This window comes from Polyodon spathula, chromosome 16 (assembly GCF_017654505.1).
Source record: "Polyodon spathula isolate WHYD16114869_AA chromosome 16, ASM1765450v1, whole genome shotgun sequence".
Classification (NCBI taxonomy): domain Eukaryota; kingdom Metazoa; phylum Chordata; class Actinopteri; order Acipenseriformes; family Polyodontidae; genus Polyodon; species Polyodon spathula.
This window is the reverse complement of record NC_054549.1, coordinates 4,831,310-4,855,450: the sequence shown is the minus strand read 5'-3', so window position 1 is coordinate 4,855,450 and position 24,141 is coordinate 4,831,310. Positions and strand designations below refer to the sequence as shown.

At 42.5% G+C, this 24,141-nt stretch overlaps 1 protein-coding gene across 4 annotated transcripts; it reads right to left on the bottom strand.

The window, feature by feature from the left end:
* Positions 1–200: 200 nt before the first annotated feature.
* Positions 201–23,720, bottom strand: LOC121329104 (polyamine-transporting ATPase 13A2-like). Of its 4 annotated transcripts, XM_041274444.1 has the most exons (31): positions 23,622–23,675; positions 20,026–20,124; positions 15,729–15,826; positions 13,827–13,994; positions 13,153–13,211; positions 12,934–12,997; positions 12,605–12,684; positions 12,183–12,260; positions 11,799–11,868; positions 11,405–11,539; positions 11,044–11,110; positions 10,883–10,903; positions 10,424–10,555; positions 10,056–10,223; positions 9,335–9,445; positions 9,156–9,202; positions 8,863–9,051; positions 7,666–7,872; positions 7,444–7,557; positions 7,172–7,328; positions 6,728–6,848; positions 6,408–6,532; positions 5,871–6,046; positions 5,388–5,498; positions 4,941–5,020; positions 4,613–4,765; positions 4,155–4,251; positions 3,393–3,616; positions 2,917–3,068; positions 2,579–2,751; positions 201–2,199 (listed from the first exon to the last, which is right to left on the bottom strand). In XM_041274444.1, exons 2-31 carry the CDS (start codon positions 20,084–20,086, stop codon positions 2,032–2,034), a joined length of 3,606 nt encoding a protein of 1,201 aa, XP_041130378.1. In that variant the 5' UTR covers positions 20,087–20,124; positions 23,622–23,675; the 3' UTR covers positions 201–2,031. The 4 variants fall into 4 exon arrangements, with proteins under 4 accessions (XP_041130378.1, XP_041130380.1, XP_041130379.1 ...); XM_041274446.1 differs by lacking the exon at positions 20,026–20,124 and having other exon boundaries at positions 23,622–23,720; XM_041274445.1 differs by lacking the exon at positions 10,883–10,903.
* Positions 23,721–24,141: the final 421 nt, after the last annotated feature.

Sequence of the window (24,141 nt, the reverse complement as noted above, 5' to 3'; positions counted from 1 at the left end):
TGCCTTCTAACAATACAGCCCGCTGGCTGCATGGTACATGTCTGAATATGTACATAGTTAAGAAAACTAAATCTGTTTTTTTTTTTTTTGTTTTTCCCCGCCAAACCTACACTAAACAAACCAAAAACTTGACATTCATAAAACTAATTTTTTAAAAAAACACAAAAAAGTTTCCAAAAATTTGCTAATTTTTTGGCCAAATGAAGAATCATTTATTTATTTTTATTGTAAAATCAATCTATAAATAAATAAAACTTGAGACAACCCAAATAATTTAAGAAGGGGATTCATATTTACCACATCTGGGATCTCATTTCCCCACACTGGACAGATTCACACATCATACATAGATTTCCAATACATTAATAAAATATATTAATGAATAAAATAACAAAATCACAAGGATAACAGTAGATCAAACATAAAACATAAACATTTTTACTATCAAGAGGTATTAAGGCAATATTGTATTCGTAGGTAATTTCATGTCAATTACCCATCTACAAGTTTATCACAGTAAAAGCACAGCACAGTGCAATAAACCAAAAGGAGAACATGGTAAAGATTATCAGGGTATGGTAAAGCATTTTAACATGGCAAACCAGGTAAACTGTAACCATGGGAAAACAGTGCAAAAATACTATGCTTTCACAAGGATAAATACCTACCTACTGTATTTATGCTATAAAAATAAAGTGTTTACATTTGTAGGAATAGGCTGCAAGTAGAAAAGGGGTTCCTCTTAAACTGAGGGATTGCTGCGACTGTACCAGTTTACCCACATACTGGCACTGCCTGCCACAGGAACACTGGGCAGAACAGGAGGCATTTAGTCTTCCCAGCTAAAGGGGTAATAATAAAAACCAAGATTTTAACATCAGTGTACCTCTCCTTCTTCGAGCACGACATTATCAGCACACCGTTTTGCTGCCTTTATTGTTTCTATCATAATCATTTCGGCTAGAACAACTTATATTTTAAGGCATCATTTTGTTTTCTCCCCCCCCACCTTCCTGTTTTGTGTTACAGTTTTATGGTCCCACCAAAGCCACGGTTTCTCATGTGCATCACAGTACAGGAAGTGCTACATCAAACTGGTTCCACTTCAGCACCAGATGACATTAAGAGCATTGGCATTACAAGAAGCTAGCAATTTAAAACTACACTACTGCTATTAATATATATGTTTATTGTTATTTTATATTAAAGAAAAATTAAACCATGTACCACTTCCCAAAACTGCAGCAATATTTTGGGTCAGTCCTTAAAGCTGAAAACGAACAGCTCTTAAAAACACGATTTCAAAAATACTTTATTCCAAAGAGGTCCACTTCACTTTACCAGCCAATTGTTGTAACACGATTCAAGCAGACTATATTAATATATGGATACAAGAGGTTACAACTGTATTACAAAATCTTGTACTGTACACAGTTGTTCAGTAAAACGATTGTTTATTGTAAGATATTATTCCATGTCCTGACAGCATCTAAAAAAAAAAAACTGTCAAACCGATATCAAAGCACTACACTGCTCCTTCATGAGAACTTTACTGTGCAAGTTTACACAACAGCATTGAAGATCCAGGTTTTAAAGTGCCCTCGTCGGCAATACTGTTCTTTTAAAAGCAGTGTTATACAGGCTATGTTATGGTTTTGGCTATGCTGGCTTCAGGTTTTAAAGGCTTTGGGCAAGGGCTGCTTAGTGGTGGCTCTTTGCACTTGTTACTGGGTTTCAGTAGCTCTGTGCAGGTGCTTTTTGCTCAAGTTCCTAGCCAGTAGCATTGCAGCCATGTTTACTGCTATGCTTCACAGAGGAAATTGATGGTGGCCAGTCACAACTTCCCAGTGAATAAGCTGTCCAGCGATCAGCCAAATGAAGCTGGTGTTTTGAGCAACAGGAAACAGCATGGATTCGATATCCCTTTTTCATTTGGGTCCATTGTTAATTCTCCTCTGTGCGAAAGCTGCCAGTTGTAACAGAATGTAAAGTGTCGTTAGTGAATCTGGCAGGGGAGCCGAGCCGGGCTGGCTAACTGCAGTCAATGGCAGTGCATGCCTTGGCCTGGATGACTTGGTCCAGAGGAGGCCACGAGGGCTGCTGACGGAGAGACGCTTCCAGCTGCTTGTGGATCTTCTTGGACTGTCTCTCTCCACAAAGCCGCCGCAGGCATTTCAGCATGCCGTGGTCTATGGCAGTCTGAGTGGGAAGAGAAAGCAAGGCATCAAAATAGCGGGGAAGATTTAGAAATGCACTTGACACAACAAGATCACGTCAGGATCGGGTTTTCAAAAATGTAAGAGCGAAGGCAGTGATTGGAATATCTACCAGTAACAAGAGATCATTATTGTCAGATTTCAGAGTAATTAATAAGTAACACCTAAACAGAAAGGGCCAAAACCATGAACAGCCTTTTAGTGCTGGGCAACGTTTCAAAATCAATACGATATAGTTATAGATACAGACAAAGGGGTGTGTGTGGACTGGATATGATAACGAAATGACTATTAACTGACAGTGGCAACAGGTTTGTAAAGCATATAAAGTGTGAGGCGTAGCTATCAGATCTCACACTGACCTCAAGCAGGAGAGCGCTGATGAAGTTCAGTCCAGACAGCGCCAGCAGCAACAGCTTGAAGTTCATCTGCGGGAACACTTTGAGGCGCAGCACATTCCTCATGAACCCCACCGGATAGAGAGTGAGCCAGCCCATAACAGCAGAGAGCAGACACAGCACTACCAGGTACAGCACTGTCCAATCAAAGAGAGGGAGAGAGGTTGTTGGATACTGTACAGCACTGTCCAATCACAGCACAGAGAGGGAGAGAGGTTGTTGGATACTGTACAGCACTGTCCAATCACAGCACAAAGGTGGAAACAAGTGGAGTCTTGTTTAAATTCTAACAGAACTCTTACCATTGGTGTAGAGGGGTTTACGGAAGGGGTACCCCTTGGATAGGACAATGGCGACTATCAGGTACTGGAACCCTGTCACACAGAAAATGCCAGTGTTCTCGTAGTTAGGCAGGTTTTCAGGAAACATAACCGTAGAGTTCAGAGGAACGAACCTACAGGAGCAAAGGGAGAGAAAAGCATTTAGAAGAACACCCTCCGTCTATCCATTATGATGTCTGATCATCACAGACACCAATACAGGCCAGTCGCTGAGTGCCTGCATAACACATGCTTCACAGAAACAGCTCTGAACATCTCTTACTTGTCTGGAGTACTGTTTACGAAACCAAGGCTGTTATAAACTTCATTCGACATTCCCTTCAAGAGTTAGAGCCACAAAACAGGACAGCTGTAGTAGGATCAGCAGGTGCCTACATGGGCAGTGCAAATGTACAGGGGAGCTGTATTGGGCTCAGCAGGTGGGTGAGGATCCTCACCAGTCCTGGGTCTGGGTGATGAAGAGGGTGCTGATCTGGATGATGACAGACAGGCAGGTCTGCAGCAGCAGACTGCCCAGCACAGAGATGTTAATGAGGCTGCCTTGGGGCCTCTGGGCACACAGCTCCTTGGCAGGGCCAGTTTTGCCCATCAGGATGGCCACGGAGGTGGTGATGACCAGGTCGAAGTACAGGAACTGCAGGTCACCCAGGTTCGTGTTCAGCTGGGACAGACACAGTGATATAAACAGCCAGAACGAGAGACGCTACTGCAGTGGTCTAATCATAATTCAATAGAAGTGACATTCACATGTTCTTAAATAATGGAAAGGAAACAAAGTGTTCACAGAATAGTAACTTCTACTGCTATTCAAACAGTAGCTAAAAATGATCTGGATTCATTTCCAATTACTATCATATCACCTCCATTTAATAAGTCTAATTTTGATGACTCCATATCCGAACACCAGTTAGCTAGCCATTTAAAACAAATTAAACTTTTAAAGCAATGATATTTATTCCTCTGGATATGCAGTTGTATTGAAAGCACATTTTCAAAATAATTTACTTAAGGAGAATACTCCCCCCGGTGGACAATACTTGAACAACATTAATCACAAATACAATAAATATATTTTTTATTTTAATACATTTAATCTTAAAATCCACCCTTTGCTACTAAGCTTGAATAGACAAGCCCAAAGTTTAGTGCATTTCTTAATTCAATTGAAATAGTATAGCCTACGCATTGCAGATACTCACAGAATACAGGATGAGCACCGAGACAAACTGGATGAGGCTGTACAGGGCCATGTACTTGAAGAGGCCGAACGAGGTGACGAGGGAGCAGCGGCCTTCCCTGAAGAGACAGGCAGGGGCAGAGAATGAACCACACAGCACTCCGATACAGAGGGAAATACAAGCACACTGACAGCACAGCAATATAATCTCTTGAAATTGCAAAATATGCGGAATGCAGCATTTTCATAAAAGCACACACATGCAAACCTCCAGAAAGAACCGCTTGGGGGAAGATTGTTAAAGTTTTGTTAATAAAGGGACTGATCACTGCAAGTCTGTCCATCCTCTGCTGATGTTGATAAATCTTCATAACTCAATTCTCTTTTAGTATCACCAACTAGAGCTCACAAGAATACCATGTGTCTAGTGTCATAGGAATGGCTATGACCAGCATGGCAGTGAAAGGCAGGGCTACTCACCGGATGATGAGCGGTACGCACTCGATGTTGTCAATCTTGGAGGTGAAGGGGGAGGCGACAGAGGCCTCAGCCTCGGATAAGGAGATCCCAGCATCTGCTGCTTTCAGAGCACCGCAGTCGTTAGCTCCGTCCCCGCACATCCCCACGCAGTAACTACAAGGACAGGCAATGGTGAGACAGACAAGACAGACACAGAACACCACAGTCATAGGCTCCATCGCTGCATATGCCTGCACAGTAACTGCAAGGAGAGGCAATCGTCTGAGACACACACACACACGCACACACACAGCCCCACATTCATTGGCTTCATCACTAGGGCACTCACTTGATTTCCTGCAACCCCTGCACCAGCTGAGTCTTCTGATCAGGAGCCATCCGTGCAAAGATCGTTCCCTTGAGCAGGATCTGCAACGAGACAGGAGGGGGCAGATGGCTTGAACACTGCAATCTACAACCCTACAATATCATACGATTCACAGGGGAGACCGCACCCTACAATATCATAGGAATCACAGGGGAGACTGCTTGAACACTGCAACCTACAATCCTACAATATCATACGAATCACAGCCGATGTACAGACAGGTTTATATATTAATGGCTCCCAGAGGCCTCATCTTTCAGCTCTTCCAAACTTTGTGTTAAAAACAAGAACAGATAAACATTGCAGTGATTTATAAAATACTGATGGGGGGCTTCTGATTTGAGGCTGACATTTGCAATGTGTACACGTTCAATCCTAGAGTTTCCAGTAAGCAGTGAAGCAGCTCACCTGAGGCAGGATCTCTGGGAAATGTTCACACACCGCAGCAAAAGACTTCCCGTTGAGGGCCAGGTGGTAGGGCCCCTGATCCAGGAAGCGGCTGCCCTGCTGATACAGGCCCTTGGGGGGATACAGAGGAGAGAGAGAGGGGGGTGGGTAGAGCATGGTATTCACTTTTAAAAAATGTGTATCCCTTTAAGGATTAGAAATTATAACACCCTTGTTAACCCACCTAATTTATTAGCCTGTATTATCTCCCCAATGATCTCTGTGTAGGAAACAGGATGTGTTTAGAAGTGCTCTTAGAAAGAGGCTTTGGCTGTGCTGAAAAGTAGAATGATTGACCAGTAGGTGTGTATTGCTGCAGGCTGCAGCTCTGTGGTGTTGTACAAAGTGAAGAAAATGTCTTCAAATGCATAATAAAAGGGCTGGCGGTGAGAATGGCACTGTATCCAATGTAGGTCTGATTTCAAGAGGCAGGGCGGAGGGTACCTGTGTGATGATCTCTGTGCTGTCCTGTCCCCCAGCTCCTGACTCTGCCAGCAGGAACTTGAGGGTGGCTGGACTATGGCGGGAGGGAGGTGAGGCGTGGACGAAGATGAGCCTCTCCCTGGGGGCCACCATGCCACAGTTGCGGGCCACGTTGACTGCAGTCAGGATGTTGTCTCCTGCAAGGCAGGGAGCACAGAAACACATTTATCCAAGCTGGAGGTGGAGAAGCAACGCCCCTGTTAATAAACTGTATTTACCTTTATGTTCAATTTGCTCTGCGGCCAGAAAGCAACCCCAAGTTGTTTATTGCTAGTTTGGTGAAATTAATTGATTTTCCAATAACCTTGATCTCACCCATTAAGCAGAGACAGTTACACCTAATAAAAGGTTTTATACAGAGCTAGCAAGAAGTCCTATGAACCGGACAGGGGGGACCTCTTTGGCGAGTGCCTTTGTCAGTGCATTTGTTTCCTCTTGTGAGGAGCTGATCACTGACTAGCCAGAACTCTTGTCTCCTGGAAGGCAGTACGTTCCTACCCGTCACCATGACTGTGCGGATGTTGGCATTTCGCAGCGTGGCGATCACAGGTCTGGTCTCCGGTTTCAGCAGGTTCCTCATCACCAGGAATCCCAGGAACACCATCCCACTCTCCACTCTCTCCCTGGGGACAGGCACAAGCAGAGACGCCCTTCATTCACAGGAGCACAGAACCAGCCCCCCACGATATTAGATCCAGGACATTGTGGATTTCCTTTATAAAAAACCTTTTTGTTTAATAAACACGTCCTAAAGGAAAACTGTTTGGCAAATAGGAATTTCAGCTTTTGCTTGGCATATCTGTCACAGTAACTCATACCTCTCTAGCTCTTGTAGCTCCTTGAAGCTGCTTTGAGTTTTCACAGTCTTATAGGCCAGTCCTAGAACCCGAAAGCCATCTCCAGTAAACTCCTTCAGCGTGGCTGTGAAATTAGCAGGAACTGAGGGAAGACAGAGTAAAGCAATGCAAATAACACATCACGTTGCTGGAAAGCTTTTTTTTAACAGCCTATATTCCTATAAATCACACAGTTTGAACTGCGGTTGCCAACAGTAAGCATGCATCTAATAGAAGCCCAGCACACATACATTACTGTCAACGTGGCCTACCTGTGAAATAAACACATTTACAAATAACCAGATCTTGAGATGGAATAATCAAATCAGAAAAGGTCAAAGCCATTTCTTAACTATTTTACCAATGTTGCTGTGGACACCCTTTCCAGGACTCTAGGGTTACAGAAGCACTCACTATAGTGCTTACCTGTGTCTTTCTTGCAGAGGCTGGCCACCATCTCTGGCGCCCCCTTGAGGTAGGCCTCCACAGCGCCCCCTGCTGGCCTCTTTACAAGCACGCTCATTCTCTGCAGGCTGGAGGAGAAGGGGAAGCGCCTCACAATCCCCAGGGGCTCCTCCAGGCTCTGGGAGAGGGAGAAACAGACATCATGTGGAAGCAGGGGGAGGATATTATACATTACAATATGCAAGATACGCAGGGAATACACAGTGAAGTATTCTTTGTGATCCGGTACTCACAATGCCATAGGGTTGTTGCTCCACTACAGGGGGTCTCATCACACCCACCACCTTCATTCCAAACTCCTGCTCAGCTCTGGCCACTGCTTCCTCTCCCTCAGGTTCCTCAAGCACCTGTAGAGGATGCAAGAGAGCACATACAGTCTCACTGCACAGCACTAGCAGGGAAGCGAGATACAGTTTGACTGGAGAAAGCCACAGAGACAGAGGTAGGTTTCTCACCCAGCCGGTGGAGTGGATCATCTTGAGGTCGAGCGGGTCGCCGATGAGCCGCTCATTCAGCAGGGTGACGGAGTGGCAGCACGCCAGCACGCTCAGCACCGGGGACTGGGGGAGCTTCCTGGGCTCGGGGAGCAGCGCCTCAAACCCCTCCCCCGTCCCCGGGACCACCCCCCACACGTCCAGCCCCTCCTCCGTCAGCGTGCCTGTCTGAGAGACAGAGAGGGACAGTCAACACAGCCTGCACACAGCACTCCAGCTGAGTGTGGAATACTATCCCCGCAAGTGACAATCAAGCTGCTTCATTCCATGCCAAACTGTATAGAAGCTTGGTTGAATAACTAGCACAAGACGTATTTGGGCCACTGTAGGTAAAAGTATTTTTAATGTATGAGGCACAGCAATGAAGATTTTCCAGTACAGTATGCTCTCGCTAATCAAAACTGACCTATAAACCCAACCGGAAGGAAATGCATGCAGACAGCAGATGTAGAAACTTCAATATCACAATCCTGTGAAGTGCTTAAAACATGAACAGCTGTGCCCGGACCAAAGTATAAAATAAAACAAAAGACTAGACAGGGCATTTTTAGTACAGATTCACGGCTTAAAACTGCTCCCAGTGCTGTGTTTCTGCTACACTCAGTTAAGTATATCATTTAAATGATCAGCAGCAAGGAATATTTTGTTCATTCCTAATAGCTGCATGAATTCTCCATCCTCCAGTGCCTGCTCCTTCTCTTCCCTAGCCCCTCTGTGGTGGAACCAGCTACCGGAGAACTATGGACTGCTCCATCTCTTCCATGCCTTCCACAGCCTCCTCAACACCCACCTGTCCAGAAGCACTTAAAGGACTCTTGATCTACCCCTCCTACTCTGCACTGGACTTGCCTTACCTAAGCACCATGTTACTGGATCCCCAGCTACTGTATTATTGCACTACAATGACACTGTAGATATAACTTGTTATCCTAATTTGTTGCATCCCATTTCGTATTGTATTCTATTCGTATTACTGCACTTACTGTAAACTATACTGTATTTAAATATTAACCTTGCATTGTAACCCTGTACTGCCCTGCATTACCTGTAAGTCGTGTTGGATAAAAGGCGCCTGCCAAATAAATAACTACAAACCCAGAGGAGTTCTGAACCCCAGGACTGTGTGCAGGGCTAGTGCGAGTTTCATTCGCGGCTCACCTTATCGAAGCAGAAGAGTTTGATCTTGCCACAGACGTTGATGCGTGGCGGGCTGATACAGAACACCCCGTGCTTCTTCAGCCGGTTCTGCGAGTAGATGGTGCCCGCAGTCATGGCAGCAGGCAGAGCTGGGGGCACCACGATGGTGATCAGGTCCAGCGCATGGATAATTATACTGTTCCACGGAGACTGGGGACACAGGAAAGAGGAGCTGCTGCTTTAGGGCCAGACCAGTCAAGCAGCGCAAATATATTTCATAATACAATTAGAAAATAAAAAATAAACGCTGTTACCTTATTCCTGTACAGGGTCACAAGGCTGTAAATAGTACCAATCCCAGCTGAAATTCAGACAAGAAAGAAAAGAACAATTTGAAACATTTCGGCTTGGTTACTCAAAGTCAGCAAACATATGCTTGATGTTGCTAATAAACTGATTTCCAGCAGATTGATTTAAGAGTGAGTTACGGTACCTAGGATACCGAGAAATCCAACAAACTTCATGGAGTCTCGATAGAATCTGAACCTGATGGGTTTGGGGTACAGGATGGAGCTGATCAGGTCTCCTTTTGCTGTATAAAAACCTGAAAAATATTCATACAAGACATGAAAAAACAATAAAACCTATAAATATATTCCAGACGCATTAGAATTTACTGTCATTACTGTGATGATATACAGGGGGTGGACTATTAAAAAAAAAAAAAAAAATACATTTTACATTTTTTCCTAAATGGAGTTTTTGTTAAACTGTAAACAAATAAAGTCATCAGTGCAAAATGAGTGTGAAAATGAGAAAAACATGCTTGAACTTCCAGACTGCCTGCGAGTGTAATTATAGGAGTTTTACAGGCTCGTGCTTAGACTGGCTTTATAAACACTACTTACAGCTGTTTGATACTTTGACAGAAAAAACTGCAGTCCAACCATTTAAACCACTTACTCACAAGTCAAGATAACTTGGACATATACTTGCACGAATGGATTCAATTTACAAGAACGTGCATCAAACTGATATTTTAAACATGGCTTAGAAGGCAACAACCTCATTAAACATGTAAAAACTCAACCTTATAAGGCTACATTTTAATGTTTTCAGACCCACACGTCTGTATGACCATCAGAGGGAAGTCACTCTTCTTCCTTGAGTATCGCTCTCCCAATTAACTTTACACATTTGTGCCTGCTTGTTACCTGTCCGAGTTACCACGGCGATGACCCCGTCATTGCCCAGGGACCGAGCCTGGATGACCTCTGTGCCACAGAACAGCGTGTGCCGCTTGTGTTCTTCGGGGGAGTACTGCACGCCAGCAGCATGCGAGCCAGAGGGTAAGGGGGTCTTCATCACTGGAACACTCTCTCCTGTGAGACAGCAGCCACAAAACACCCCCTTAATACTGCAAAAAAATACCTCAGAACCCAATACCACTGCAGGGATGAGAATAAGGAATTGCATGGAAATATGCTGTTTTACCAGTTCCCTATGGATAGACAAACACAAAATCTACACTTCCAGTGTTGCTGGCCAGTAGAAAATGTCAGAGCAACACATTTATCTTTACCTGTCAGCATGCCCTCATTGACCATACACTCTCCAGCCAGCAGGGCGGCGTCACAGGGCAGGAGCAACCCATCAGAGGGCACCAGCAGGCAGTCCCCCGGCACCAGGTCAAGGGAGCTCACCGACTCCATTACTGAAACAGAGAGAGCGGGCTTGGGACTGGGAAACACAGTACAGGCTCTGAGCCCACACAATCACAAAAGGACAGGGTGGCTCTAGTGGTTATAGCTGAGGGACTGGGAGGAAGGTGGCTTGGCTAACTGTCAGAAGACTGAAGACTGGAAAGGAAGGATGCTTACAGGGATGCTCAGAGCAGTTCCAGCCCTGCCCCTTACAACATGAATCAATGCTAGAGGTTCACAGGGAACAATGGGGTTACCCATTGCTATTCCAAACTATGAAACAGAAGGGTAGAGTAGAAAGGATAGAGGGGCTGCTATGGGCCATACCATAGCCTTACCTTGTCTGTGACAGTGTTGAACTGTATTAAAAGATTGAGAAGTCTTTTAGACAAGATTTCAGTGCACTTCTAAATTGAAATGGCACAATGACAACACTGTTGAAGAACCCCATCATATCAGTAACATGTTTAATTCTCTGCATAGCATTAGAGTAACTCACCCCCGGATGACCTCAAAACTGTTACACTGATTTTCAGCTGCGCCATGTTTCTCAGAGTGGTACTTTGCTGTTAGAAAATAAAATAAAAAAAAGACATCAATACCCAAGCAGTTCTATTCGTGAAGTTATTTAAAAAGGAACTGCCGGATGCAAGGTATTTTTTAAAAACGTATTTCCTATTAGTTTAATGGTCAGCTATGGAGAATATAAAAACTAAAGTCATATCAAAATTGGATACGCTTTTCTTTATACTGAAGTAAAACTCGTGTGACATGTGTATCACCTGTGGGAGATAGAGCACTCGTCTAAATACATCACTAATGACTGCCTAATATTTACATATGTAAGTAGAAATGGTTACCTTCCTGGTCTCATACAGGGAGAGAGCGATGGAGATGGCTGAAATAAACAGGATGCACACAGCGTAGTAATAATAGTTATCAAACATCCACAAGGTGATACTGAAAATCTGGAAAATGTAGAATGGGTTCAGCACCTGTGGAGAAAGCAGACAGGACATGATGGGGCATCCTAGCTCAGAAATTTGAACCCCAGCCTAGAGAGGGGGAATTCCCCAGCCCTGAGATCTGAACCCCAGCCTGGAGAGGGAAAGTTCCCCAGCCCTAAGATATGAACCCCAGCCTAGAGAGGGAGAGTTTCCCAGCCCTGAGATCTGAACCCCAGCCTAGAGAGGAAGAGTTCCCCAGCCCTGAGATCTGAACTCCAGCCTAGATTCCTCCCCCCCCCCTCCGTACCTCATCAATGAACAGTCGAAGACAGGATTTCACTGGCACGTCGATCAGGTTTGGTCCATAAACCTTCTGTCTGGATCAGAAAGACAGAAGGCAGTCAGTCAGCACAGGCCTGATCTAGCGATGTCAAGCTAAGCAATAAGGTCTGATTTTACCACAGCACGTAAAGCTCCCACACCATAGAATATAATGCTGTACAAAAGCGTGATTAAACTCCTCTTCACGGCACAGTTAGTAAGCAGTATTGCACTTCCTAAGAATAACTTCTTGTGCAAAAAAACAAAACAAAACAAAAAAAACATAATTATCTTGAATAGAGTGAAATATCTAAAGTCGTGTAGCTTCTGAATGGGAGAAGCTGGCGCAAGCCCCATTCCCAGCACTCACTTGGCTATCTGGTCCTGCCTGCTGAGCCCGGTTCGGCGACGGTAGATATCCCCGCAGGTCCAGTTTTCATCCAGCTTGCTGTAGAGAGCACAGAGTCAGAGGGGGAACATTTATTGACCAGGATTACAAAGTGTAATAAAATCAAAGGTAAGCATTGTAAAGAACAGCAAGGGATGGAAGAGCATATTAATAAACATGACACACCAGGAAAAACAATAGGAAATCGTTAGTATAACTGCAGGAAAACTACAAAAATACTGTGGTAGACTTTTATAAGGCTAATCCTGAAAGACTCAACATTTACAAGGGGATCCTGAGGGGTCCATAGTGACCTAACTATATTTACAGCTCTAAAAAACACAACAACAAAGCACACAAGGGAGCAACCGGTCAAGAGAAATAGCAGGGCCGAGTCGGCGCACCTCACTTTACAGAAAGCTCCTTTTTTGGCCATCCAAATGTAGCGCAGGCCCTCGAACACGTAGTAGCGCAGGAACCGCTTCTAAAGGAAGATAAAGAGATTGATGTCATTCAATATGAATGTTTAGGTACTGTGTGTAACAAATGGCGGGAAACTACTTTGCTGAAGGAATGAGCAGTTCACTTATTATTCCGAGTGGTTTCTCGCTAACACAGTTGATGGTATTCCTCAGATTTCCTCGTAGAGGAGAACAGGCAACGATGAAGGGGTAGCGGATTCTGAACTTCCCTGAAGTCCCCCCCCCCCCCTTCCTCACCCCAAACCACATACCTCCTCTTTGTGGAGCTGCACCGTGTCCCGCCAATCATCTACTTCAGACTCCAACTGCTCCAGGCTGCAGACGACAAAGGTTACCATGGGAACCAGACCAGCATGGGACTGCACAATTTCTAGTAACCAATTGTTAGTAAGATACTTAACAATGTTAACACAGTGTAAAAAACGGCAGGTGTTTAAGACAGTGCTGTGTAAAGCGGTGTGAACTCTCACCTTCCCTCATCCTCCTCTTCAGTCACCACATCCACAGCGAACACCTGTCCAAAGCAGTCCTGCAGGAAACGGCATGGGAGTTAGGAGCCATTAACCCTCACGAGTTCAATGTTCGCTTTTGTCATTTATAATGAGCTAATAGTTTGTGTGTTGGGTATCTCTTCTTATAACATTTATTTACCCACGGAGACAGAGGCCCTGTTTACAAGGGGGTCCTGGAAAACAATAAAAGGACAATTGCAAAGCACAAGCAACACAATAAAAACATGTGCGGTTCAAACTTAATCAGCAGCCCACAGAGATAAAAGAATTGAATAAATAAGACATATCTATTTGTTAATAATAAAAAGGACCAACCTATATACGACGTCATGATTTGGATACCTATACTTAAACTGAGGCACAAATTAACAGATAAATCGCAACAATAAAATAGACATGGCGTAGAACAGAACTCCAAGATATCTAAAGGCAGAGAAGCAAGGGGATCGAACCGGTCTTAACTGGTTCCCTGGTTCAGCTACTACATACTGTACTGAGACCCAGGTACACTCCGAGCTCTCTCACGTCATGTAGCAGAATGAGATAACAACTAGTACACATTCAATTTTGTATTTTATCTCAGTCTTCCAGGCTGCAGTGAACGTTCTCCCCCATCACCATGGTGCTCTTACCCGGATGATAATGCAGTCTGCCTGGTACAGGGGGCAGGCACGGCACTTTGCTTGCACGCCCAGCTTGGGCCTCCAGTGGAAGACGATGAGCGGGAGGCCGACGGTGAGCAGGGTGAAGAGGTGGCACAGGACGACCCGCCATAGCACCCTCTGGTACCCACACACATCCTGGCAACAACGAGAACACAGGGGAACATGGGGTCAGGATACACAGGTAGAAAAAAGGAGGAGGGTGCATCAATTAATGTAAGATGTATACTTCACATGTTGCAGGGTTGGAGAAAACACCATTTGTTAAAGAAACTGATAAATGAAGCAAGTTCCAAGGAGAATTAAAACTAGCTAGAAACTACTCGGAACATTAATTTAGCTGCTGCCATCTGCAACCAAGTTATTTCTTAGTAGGGTTACTGTTTTGACTGCTGAGAATTTGCCTTGCGCTTGCTTCAATATATGCCCCGGAAACATCAAATTAGCAAAAAGCAAGTGAAAATGTATTTCTAGTTAAACTTTGTCACCAGGTTTTACTTGTTGAATGGTGCTGAGATCTAGAAGGCATTTTATGTTACAAGGCTACTTGTGGTCTATGAGCAAACCCCTAAACATCCAGCCTCTCTAATCCTCTTCATACAACATGCAAACAAGCTGCTGTGCTTCCTAACAATATCCTAGTTCCTATTTATGCACAAACACTTAATGATTGCTTACATGTAACCACTTGCTCAAAAAATCCTCCAAACAATTTAGAGGGCTGTCAATACAGTTTCAAGTCCCCAATTGGTAGGATTATACGTGTGTGCGATCCACAGGTGAAAATTAAATCAACGCAGCGGTATAACACTGTTGGGGTTGTGACAGACTCTTCCATACGGGAACACACTGGGGGTTGGAAGATGCCTACGGGTGCAGATCTCTACTCTCACGTTCACTTTATGTAACTGTAAGTCGAAGATACTTTGTGAACAGCGGGACCTGCTTCACAGACTTAAATATCTGTGATTTAATATTACAAATTTTGTGGCTAAAACATTAAGTTGCAGTAACTTACAATAAACACATGGCTAAACGAGGTGTGTGCGCGCGCCACCTGCGGTGGCCCCCCCCCCACCCCACCCCACCCCACCCCCCCCCACCCACACACATGTCAAATTACATTTATCAGCTTCTCTGAAATGCAAAACTTGTTTTTATTAAAGTTCAGTCACATTACCAGCTCGGACAAATGTGTGGCTAAAAGCAAAATTTGCAAATCACGTCAATAAAATGCCCCTGGAGCATCTGATCAGGAGTTTCATATTATAACTTTACAGCAAATAAAGACGTGTCTCTTTGCTCCTGACTGATAAACGATCAGGCTTTCTGCGTTTCATAAGAATGCTCCATCACATCACATTCCACTGCTTAACCGGATTCTTGTGACACAGAACAGAAACTCACTGCCTGTTTGCAAACCATCTCTGATCTATACGTGACCTTATCTTGGAAGCAAGTGGGTTGAACAGCGGACATAAAACTCACTAAACTTTTACAGAGCTATCAGACTCTAAATTCTTCAGGATGTTATTTATTTGCTTGTTATTAGTACCACTCTCGGTTTATTTCTCTGGCACTCGACAGTACATATTCTCAATTACTGCAGTTGAGATTTTTAAAACAGTATATTATTTAAATCAAAGCCATTTGTGTTTTTTCTGGAGGTAGGAGCTGTTAATCAATGCAGAGCAGTGGTACTCAACCCTAGCCATTGAGATCCAGTCCAGGTTTTTACTCCAAGCAGGTTGTATTGAATTGAACTGGCTAAGAGGCAGTGAACTCATTTAGTAGCTGCTTAGAATAAAGACCTGGACTGGAATGGATCTCGAGGTCCAGACTCGCGTTCCACTGATGTCGAGTCAGCATTACCATGCAGGTCTCTGTGTTCTTCTTCTGCTGCTGCTGCTGCAGGGTCCCGTAACAAGGCTGGTTCTGAACCTGCTGCTCAGGAAGCAGCATATCCTTATCTGAAAGACATGGGCATCAACACAGAGCCATTAGACAACCTGAGACCCACTGCAAGGGACAGCATCCACACTGGCAGGGATGCTAAGGTCTCAGACTGCGATAGTCTATCTGAGGACAAGGGTGCTGGAACTAGGGGTGCTGGGGGTGTAGCCTCACACCCTTGGCTTTGCATGGCTTCCATCATATACAAGGGTTACAGTTTTGTTCAATGGCTTTCAGCACCCCCACTTTAAAAACTGTTTCAGTGCCACTGTCTGAGCATCAGGAACAAGTAAATGTATGACAAAGAAACTTAGACATTGTAGGTGTTCAGATGTATTGTATCTAACCTATTTAAAGATAGTAACAAACTTGCCAACCCATATTTCATGATTTAAATATTTAATATACCATGACTTGAAACTCACACTAGACTTGTGTGTCAACTGAGGACTCCATAATGAATTTACCATGGTGAGGCCAAATAAAAATAAAAGTGTGATCCAGGTCACCCGACCGACCCTATTTTTTCTACCTGCAAAGGATGTGTTTTGCAGAATGCTATAATTCAGCTCGGCAAGCAGCGAGCCCAGTACAGTGCTGGGAAACCACTGGGGTCATGAACTTATTGACGTTCTGATTTGCAATGTTTTACTGTATATGAATACTAGTTCAGTTTGACCTGGTTAATCTGCCATTTTTCATTTGTCAAAATTGAAATATTGCATATATTTGCGATATTAATGTTACTTGCAAATACATAATTGTAAATCATGTTTCTATAATACAAACAAGGTGCACTCTTTAAACAAAAGCTGTGTCTAAACACAAGTACCATGATAATATTAATAATCACGGGTCCTGATGTTAAGCCTGACATGCAAAGTGATATTCATGCAGTTTAATATGTTACAGTATGAAAATGCACAAAAGAAAATACACTTATGTAGGAGTTTTAAAGCTAAAACTGTTTCAGAACTTTGTTAATTCACTGCCACAGCTGTTTATAGTTATTTTCTGCACTCTATCAAGAATAAAATTATTGCAGATGTTATTTTCAATAGACTATCATCTATTTTCTTTCTTTTTTCCCCCTCTACTACAAAAATTACTTTATTTACAACAGATGTTTTATAGGCAAATATTTTTCACAGTGTAGAAAAGAATTTATTGACAGTCAATAAGTGTTGCAGTAATGACGCTGCTATATTTTAGTCACAGTGGCTTCACTCCTTAGAGCTACCTATCTAAAGCATAAAACAAGGCAGGCGGAAAGTTTATTAATGAAGATGCACCCTCAAAATGAGACTGAGCCAGCTGTGAGATGGAGAAAGGGGGAGATGGTGGGAGACTGAAGCTAGCTGACAGTGTTACTAATGAAAGTACAACAGTGGTACCTATTAACAATGTACTGTAAAACTATCACTTGCCACTTTTACCATGCACACACTGCTTGTTCGAGAAATAAAAAAATAAAAACATTTTACCAACCTACCTACCCTGATTATTTTTCCAGCGTAACCAGAACCACACTTTTTTTTTTTTATTTGCCCCATCACAAAGGTAGAACGCCAACTGCCTTATCTGGGTGTTGCACTGTGGTGCAAATATTATCTTGTCATAAATAAATCAAAAAGAAAACAGCACTTTTACCTGCTGCAAAACACTGTGATGTTCAATCTCAAACCATTCTAGAAAATATGGATGCGATTATGTATTTCAATGACTCTTAACAGCACGCTATTTTGCATTGGGTAAAAACTGCCCAGCAGTAGAAGGGTTATCCTGAACCTGATTGTAAAGTGACTGAAAAATCAGTATTACTGCTCTGTCACACTAATTGCACTGCAGAGACAGCGCTGTAGCTCCATAACAAGGACACAAATTCATTAACAACATTGACCCTTAAAATGAAATCTCATGAAAAGCCCCATTTCAAGGCTGCGTTTCCCTGATTTTAGGATTGTCATAAACTATGAAACCTGCAACAAACTGGCTTGTGATTAGAAAGGACACTGACTAAGTACTTTAAGCACAGAAAATATAATAGCAGCAACTAGGAAGCACAGAGTTTGTTGAGATTCTTTGTATAGTGGTTGAAATTAACACTTATTTATACTAAAAGTAATACAAATATTTATATAATACAGTATAATTGTAAATCTCGAAAAACTACTCACTTCTAAATCTTTTGTAGTCATCTTTGTTTTACTTAAGTATAAATACATGTTAATTTGGATTCATATGTTTTTTTTCTGACTTTATGTGAACGAAAAGCACACACATTTGCCCATTTTCCCATTGGAAATAGTGATATTTTGAAATATCACTGTCCTGGTCACAAAAGCAAAGTTTGTGGGGAATAATAGCCATGTTCTATACTTTTGAGGCATAAGCAATTAGGAAATAACACTTACTACCCAGGAACAAAAAAAAAATTGTTACACAGTGTAATTTAATGACTACCAATGCCAATTTAAAGTTACAATATGCCCCTATTTCTACAGCCACCGTTGGTATACGCGTGTTAGAGGCTCCTTTGAATATAGGCATCTGTTTGCTATCGCCTTTTATAACAAACAAAAAATCAAACTTTACAAGAAAGCAGCCACTGACAGTCTAGTGAACAACACCATTTCCATCCAGTCTTGCCAATAACAAAACACAGCAGGGTTTTTTTTTTTTTTTTTTCCCCCAATTCCAAAAACAACTTTCTTTTATAATTTGTATTCTGTTTTAAAATCTGTATGCTATTCCACACATTTAAAATATGTGGTCTTCTTATCTTTGATAAGGCCGCAGTGGTATAACCTCGCATTAGATATACTGTTTAACCATGTCTCCTACTTCACGATACCAGGAAATTGAAAATTTAATAAACACACTGTGTTATTATCAAATGCAACACGTTTAATAACGAAGACGACTATGAACAGCAACCGAAACCAACCAGTTATAAGTAAATACACCAGCGTGGCTAATGGCAAAATAATGTCCTGCTCCGTTCAAGTAAAAGCGCAATGGTTACTTTACATAATCCCAAACAGCAATAGTGCCTCTCATACACCTGTTGAAAGCAGTCCTGTCACCTCCGTTTCTTACCTGACGTGGCTCAGTTCTCTCCGTCGCTCTCTCGCTCCCAGTTTTATCCAACAACGACACACCTGCTGCAGTCAACCCACCTTCCTAACTCTCGCCTCCCCAACCCCATACACTGCGCCGTGCCAGCATTGTAACGCTGAAAAACCCGCCCTACCTGTCCTGTTCTATTCTTCACCTCGCCGTTCGACTAAAGCTGGAACTTGGCCACACCCCCTCCGCATAGCATCTGTTTTTTTAAACATTAATTTTTTAACATGGCGTGTATACACCGCCACATGTGCTTGCAAAACTGGTTAGTTTGCTCAATACAGTATTAATAATATAAGTAACAACAACGCGAGTGCGTTAAAGCGCTTTGTGTCGTGTACAGACCCTGGGGGATTTAAAATAAAGCGGCAGAGGGCCACGTTTAACAAGGGGGAAATCCAGCTGTTTATGTTTCAAAACTGCTAATGATCGGATTTTTGACTGCATAAATGAAGCGGTTTGTTTCTAGTTTGATAACATTAATCTGATTTTCCTTTCACCAAAAAATGGTGCAAATTGCCTCGAAACATAAAGAAATCTGTCCCCCCAATATATATATATATATATATATATATATATATATATATATATATATATATACACGCATTCCGCGTATTGTATAACCTGTACCAGATCTTAGTGTTCTTGTAAGAAATCACGTCAAGTAGACAAACGTTTCGGCTTGCATCTTCATCATTGCTGAGTCCTATAAATGTTAGGCTGTGGAGCTCTTGGATTTACTTTTAGTACTGGAAGTAACAGGGTACCAGTAATGTTAACTTTCTAAAGCTCCAGTGTGGTACACAATGTGTTGCTAATGCTTAAAAAAAAAAAAAAAAAAAAAAAAAAAAAAAAAAACTTATTTTAAATCACTTAATGAAATGTTACACATATGAATAACCTTTGGAAAACTTTAACAACTATTTTAAATGTATTACCTTTACAAAAATATACTGCCATAAACTGGGAACATATTAAAAATGAGAAAACTTTCCATTCCTGGCAAACCAACTTGAAACAAATAATGAAATACATAAAAAAAAAACAACCTAAAATCAGCAAATACAATTACACTTCACTTTCTACCTACCTTTTGCCCTCAATCTCCGAGTTAGGGAGCGCTGAAGCCCACTGTCATGGCCCTTCTCCATGCTGTAGCCGGTTAAGGATACAGACCTCTACCCTAGTTCTGGATACAAATGCAGGTTGTGGGTTTCTCTGTCCACTCAAGTCCCCTACACGCACTCTCATCTCCATTATACTCCATTCTCTGCCTGTTGCTAAGAGACCCTCGTTTTCTTTGCTCTCATCGCTAGGCTAGGCCGCTCGCTTCACGGTCCAAGCCTGATTATTTTTTTCTAATCAAATTCTCGAGAGGGAGGCTTTGATGGTTACAGTAGCAGTGCATGTTTGCTTAGTTAGAGAAGAGGACAGCTTCATTGTATGCAGAGACTGAAAGGTGCAAGTGCAGCGAGCAGGCAGAAAACAGATAAGAGGACTGGAGATTGAATACGGTCACGATGGCTGGGTAAACACCAGACCTGTCTCCTTCCAAAGGGCTCAAACCCAGAGAGATATGCCGACTGTAGTTTGAACTTATTTTTTAAGATGGTACTAAGATTGCCTTCTTTTTCCTGAAAGTGACAAACAAAACCACTAAGTTGTTGTTAGATTTATAACAATGTTATTATAACATAGTTTTAACATTATTATTTAAAAAAAAAAAAGCAGCAAAATTTGAGCTCACTTTAAAATTAGGTCCATCGGGATTTCCTGAGATTAAATGATGAATTTCAGTTTACTGTATGAAAAATCCATGTCGGTCCCAGCTCTATTTTTAACTGACCTGGAATTGTCAGTTCAACTTAAAAGCACAGCATTCAAACTGTAGAGCGCATCTCTGTGATTTAATTGCAGGTCAGGCCAGAGTTGGATCTGCTGAAGTATGGAAATGGAGATCTTCTGTGTGGTCTCTCGCCCATCATCACAGAGCTGACACCGATCGTGGAGTCTGCTGATGGACCACTGTCGGGATAGCGGGGTGCAGCTAGTACTGTAATGTCTATCCTTCTTGTTAGTCCTCTCCGTAGGTAGGTAGACACCTATTAATCTACCTAACTGCACCTTCCAGCCACATCTGAACTTGTATTGCACTGTCTGTCCCCAACCATTAAAACAACCAGGGGTATATCAAGACTGCAAGATGCTGGAAGGCATACTAAGGTAGAAGGTGCTGTATAAAACAATTTTTAAAACATTAGTACTACAATAAGACAGACCACACTAATAAACAATAATGAGTTTATTATAAAAGAAAGTGGTTCTGTATTGCTTTATACAGTATAGTATATTCTGATATTGATGTGATACAGTCATCAGAAAAATATACAGTATAGGATGTCATGTAGAATACAAGCTGATTTTCAGAGCGGCCAGTAACCCTCTCTAGTGGAGTGGATATCAGCTCGTATCATATAGCTCCATACAATATTCTATATATATTACTGACCTCGTCTCCCTCTATACTGCCTGGGGTCCACCAGCATCTATAGGGTCTCAATTCTGTCCACCCTATAACCGTAAACCGTCTGATTTCGTTTACTGTTTTTAATTTAGTAGTGTTAATAAGGTGGTAAAAATGATACAGAAGTAGCCTTGACCTCTGCTCTTTGTCACTTCTCCACGTTCAATCACATGAACGATTAAATATTGCACAAAAAAATATAATAGAATGAAAAAGATTCTGCAATGCAGAAGACCAATGGGTGGATAACAAGCCAAAACTGTTACGATCAGATTTGAAAACTGCAGATTCAGGAGTTGCACTGGTTTAAGAAACAGGAAGCACATGACCAGCTAGGAAGCTCCTAATCAAAACGGGAGCTGCTCTTTCTTTTGAGATGGGCCAGCTGTTCCTAACCTGCAAAGTCAAGAATGTGGTTTGACACAATAAGGAACTGTCCCCACTGTGGCACCATTCCACCCCCTTGTAGCTGCCATTTTTCAGTCATTGCGTTGCTACTCTAGGGCCACTGGCTGCTTGCATTGTTATAGAAGATTCTTTGGTTCTGGAAACCTGTCCATTTTGTAAGCAGTCTCTCTTTCACAAGACAGGAAACAGTCCTGCTGGTGACTCAAGGAGCTATCTGCAGTCTACTTGGGCTGCCACCTTCCTGCCTGTCATTAAACACCACATAGCAGACTGTATTAGACTGGGATTGGTCACTCATTAGCAGGTTAAGAGGTTGGATCTGGATTAGAATACTGGTAAAACTCACATACAGAAACAAAACATACTGCAGGTTAGCAGAACAATAGTGGGACCTCCATTGTGTATAACACTGCCAACAGTAGTAATGGCAGAATTTGCACCCTTTTGTTAAAGGAAAAATACAATTGTTAATGTCACTGGTAAGCAATGGCTAGTAAAGTTAATTAAGGGGCTTTACTAGTTTTCATACATTACCAGAATATAATGTAAAAATGAATGCTATCCATTGAAAAACCCAATGCTGTAAATCCACTCTCCACTTCCCTCCTAACCTACAGTGAAATGAGTCATCACTCATCACCATGGAGTCCTGACAGGTCAATCACACATATTTACTCAGAGCTGCAGTCTGGACAAGAGGAACTGGGAGGCAGAGTGGCCTCGTGGTTAGAACTGTGGGAATGTTCAGTAAAACACACAGAACAAACTATTGTAATAATAACCTTGATAACATACAGTATTCTGCTGCAGTCATACTTTTGAGGACAACTGTGACATTATGTAAATATAGCAGTAAAGGCTGTAGACTTCCTTTGTAAAACTTGAACAGGTACTACAGTAAAATGGACAAACAGAATCACGGTAATGTAACAATATTACAAGTTTCAAATTGCAATGCACATACCGCTAGAATTTCTAAAATACATAACCTAGTGGTTTTTCATACTTTTGGCAATACTCTGCGACTCAAAATGAAGCAATATCCTAATAAGCGAATACGGTAACAGGACAGCTTGTTGATTAATTACAGTATACTATTGCATTGGCGTACTGTAAGTGCAAGACTAGCAAGATGTATTCCCAGTGTAGTCAAGATGATAGGAAGCACTGAAATTGGTTGGAGTCATTATTAACCAGTGCTAACACTGTCACATGACTTCCCCTCTACAGTAACAGGGTTAATTTAACTTTAACTTCTCACTATAAAAACACAAACACACAAAGCACAAGAACGTTCAGTCACATTGTTAATAACGTATTGATGATCATGCTCTAGAAGATCTATTTATACCCACTGCATTGGCAAGGAAATAACGTTTTTACTTACTGTACAGCACTCCAGTCATGCTAATGCTACCTGTTCTGCAGAACCCACTGCTAAAAGTAGCAATATTTGTAAGTCAAAAACGTAAAACACAGGCCAACACTGTATCATACTGTAACTAATTCAACTAATAAACAGGTCACGCTTAAAACGTACAATCTCCATAACAACACTACATTATGCAGAATGACAGCACATTTCAGCTGTAGTTTACACTATCACATACGTACACCAGCCCAGCCTCTGCCACGCTATTCGCAGCCATAGCAATCCCCAAAAAAGGCTACACCGGCTACCCTGTCAGTCTGGTTGCACTGTTTGCACAGCCTTCGCACCCCGTCACGCAAACCCGTTGCCCTCCCAGTCTTACCGGCACTCATGTCTCTTAGCGAACCGTTCCTCCAGTCGGGACCCCAGGCGCGTTCCCGTCCGTTTTACGGGAACGCGCCAGTAATTACGTAACATTACACACAACCTTAGTAAAGCGTGCGTCATAAAGTCAGCGCACACCCGTCTGCATAAAATGACGTAAGACAAAAACATATGGGAGATGTAGTCTTTTGCGGATGTTTTTGGGACAGCGAACTACATAACTTCACGCAATCATTTTCTGACAATATGCGGCCGACTTAACCGTGCAGGTTTAAAATACATTTAGTTCCTGGTTTAAAAACCCTGCATCCACGTGGTCGCTTGATGACTGGAATTTGAAAACCTTTGCTGTATTGAACTGTAAATAAGGTCGTCTGCTTTCCAAGTGAGCAACGCGTTCAGATTGTCCCGGTGGAGCCTGCGAGTGCCAGCAGAGACTTTACCTGCTGTTTAATAGCCTGTCCACGTGTTGCGTGTTGACCCGCTCCAGGCCATCAAGTTCTATCAACATTAAATTC

What these genes read in the sequence shown, in the direction of transcription:
- LOC121329104 (XM_041274444.1), bottom strand. Translation starts at nt 20,086, where the DNA reads ATGGAGAAGGGCCATGACAGTGGGCTTCAGCGCTCCCTAACTCGGAGA. An exon ending in GAAGAGGAGGATGAGGGAAG is followed by an intron (nt 12,998 to 13,152) that starts GTGAGAGTTCAC and finishes TGTCGTCTGCAG; the next exon opens with CCTGGAGCAGTTGGAGTCTG. An exon ending in CAGGGGTTGCAGGAAATCAA is followed by an intron (nt 4,766 to 4,940) that starts GTGAGTGCCCTA and finishes CTGTCCTTGTAG; the next exon opens with TTACTGCGTGGGGATGTGCG.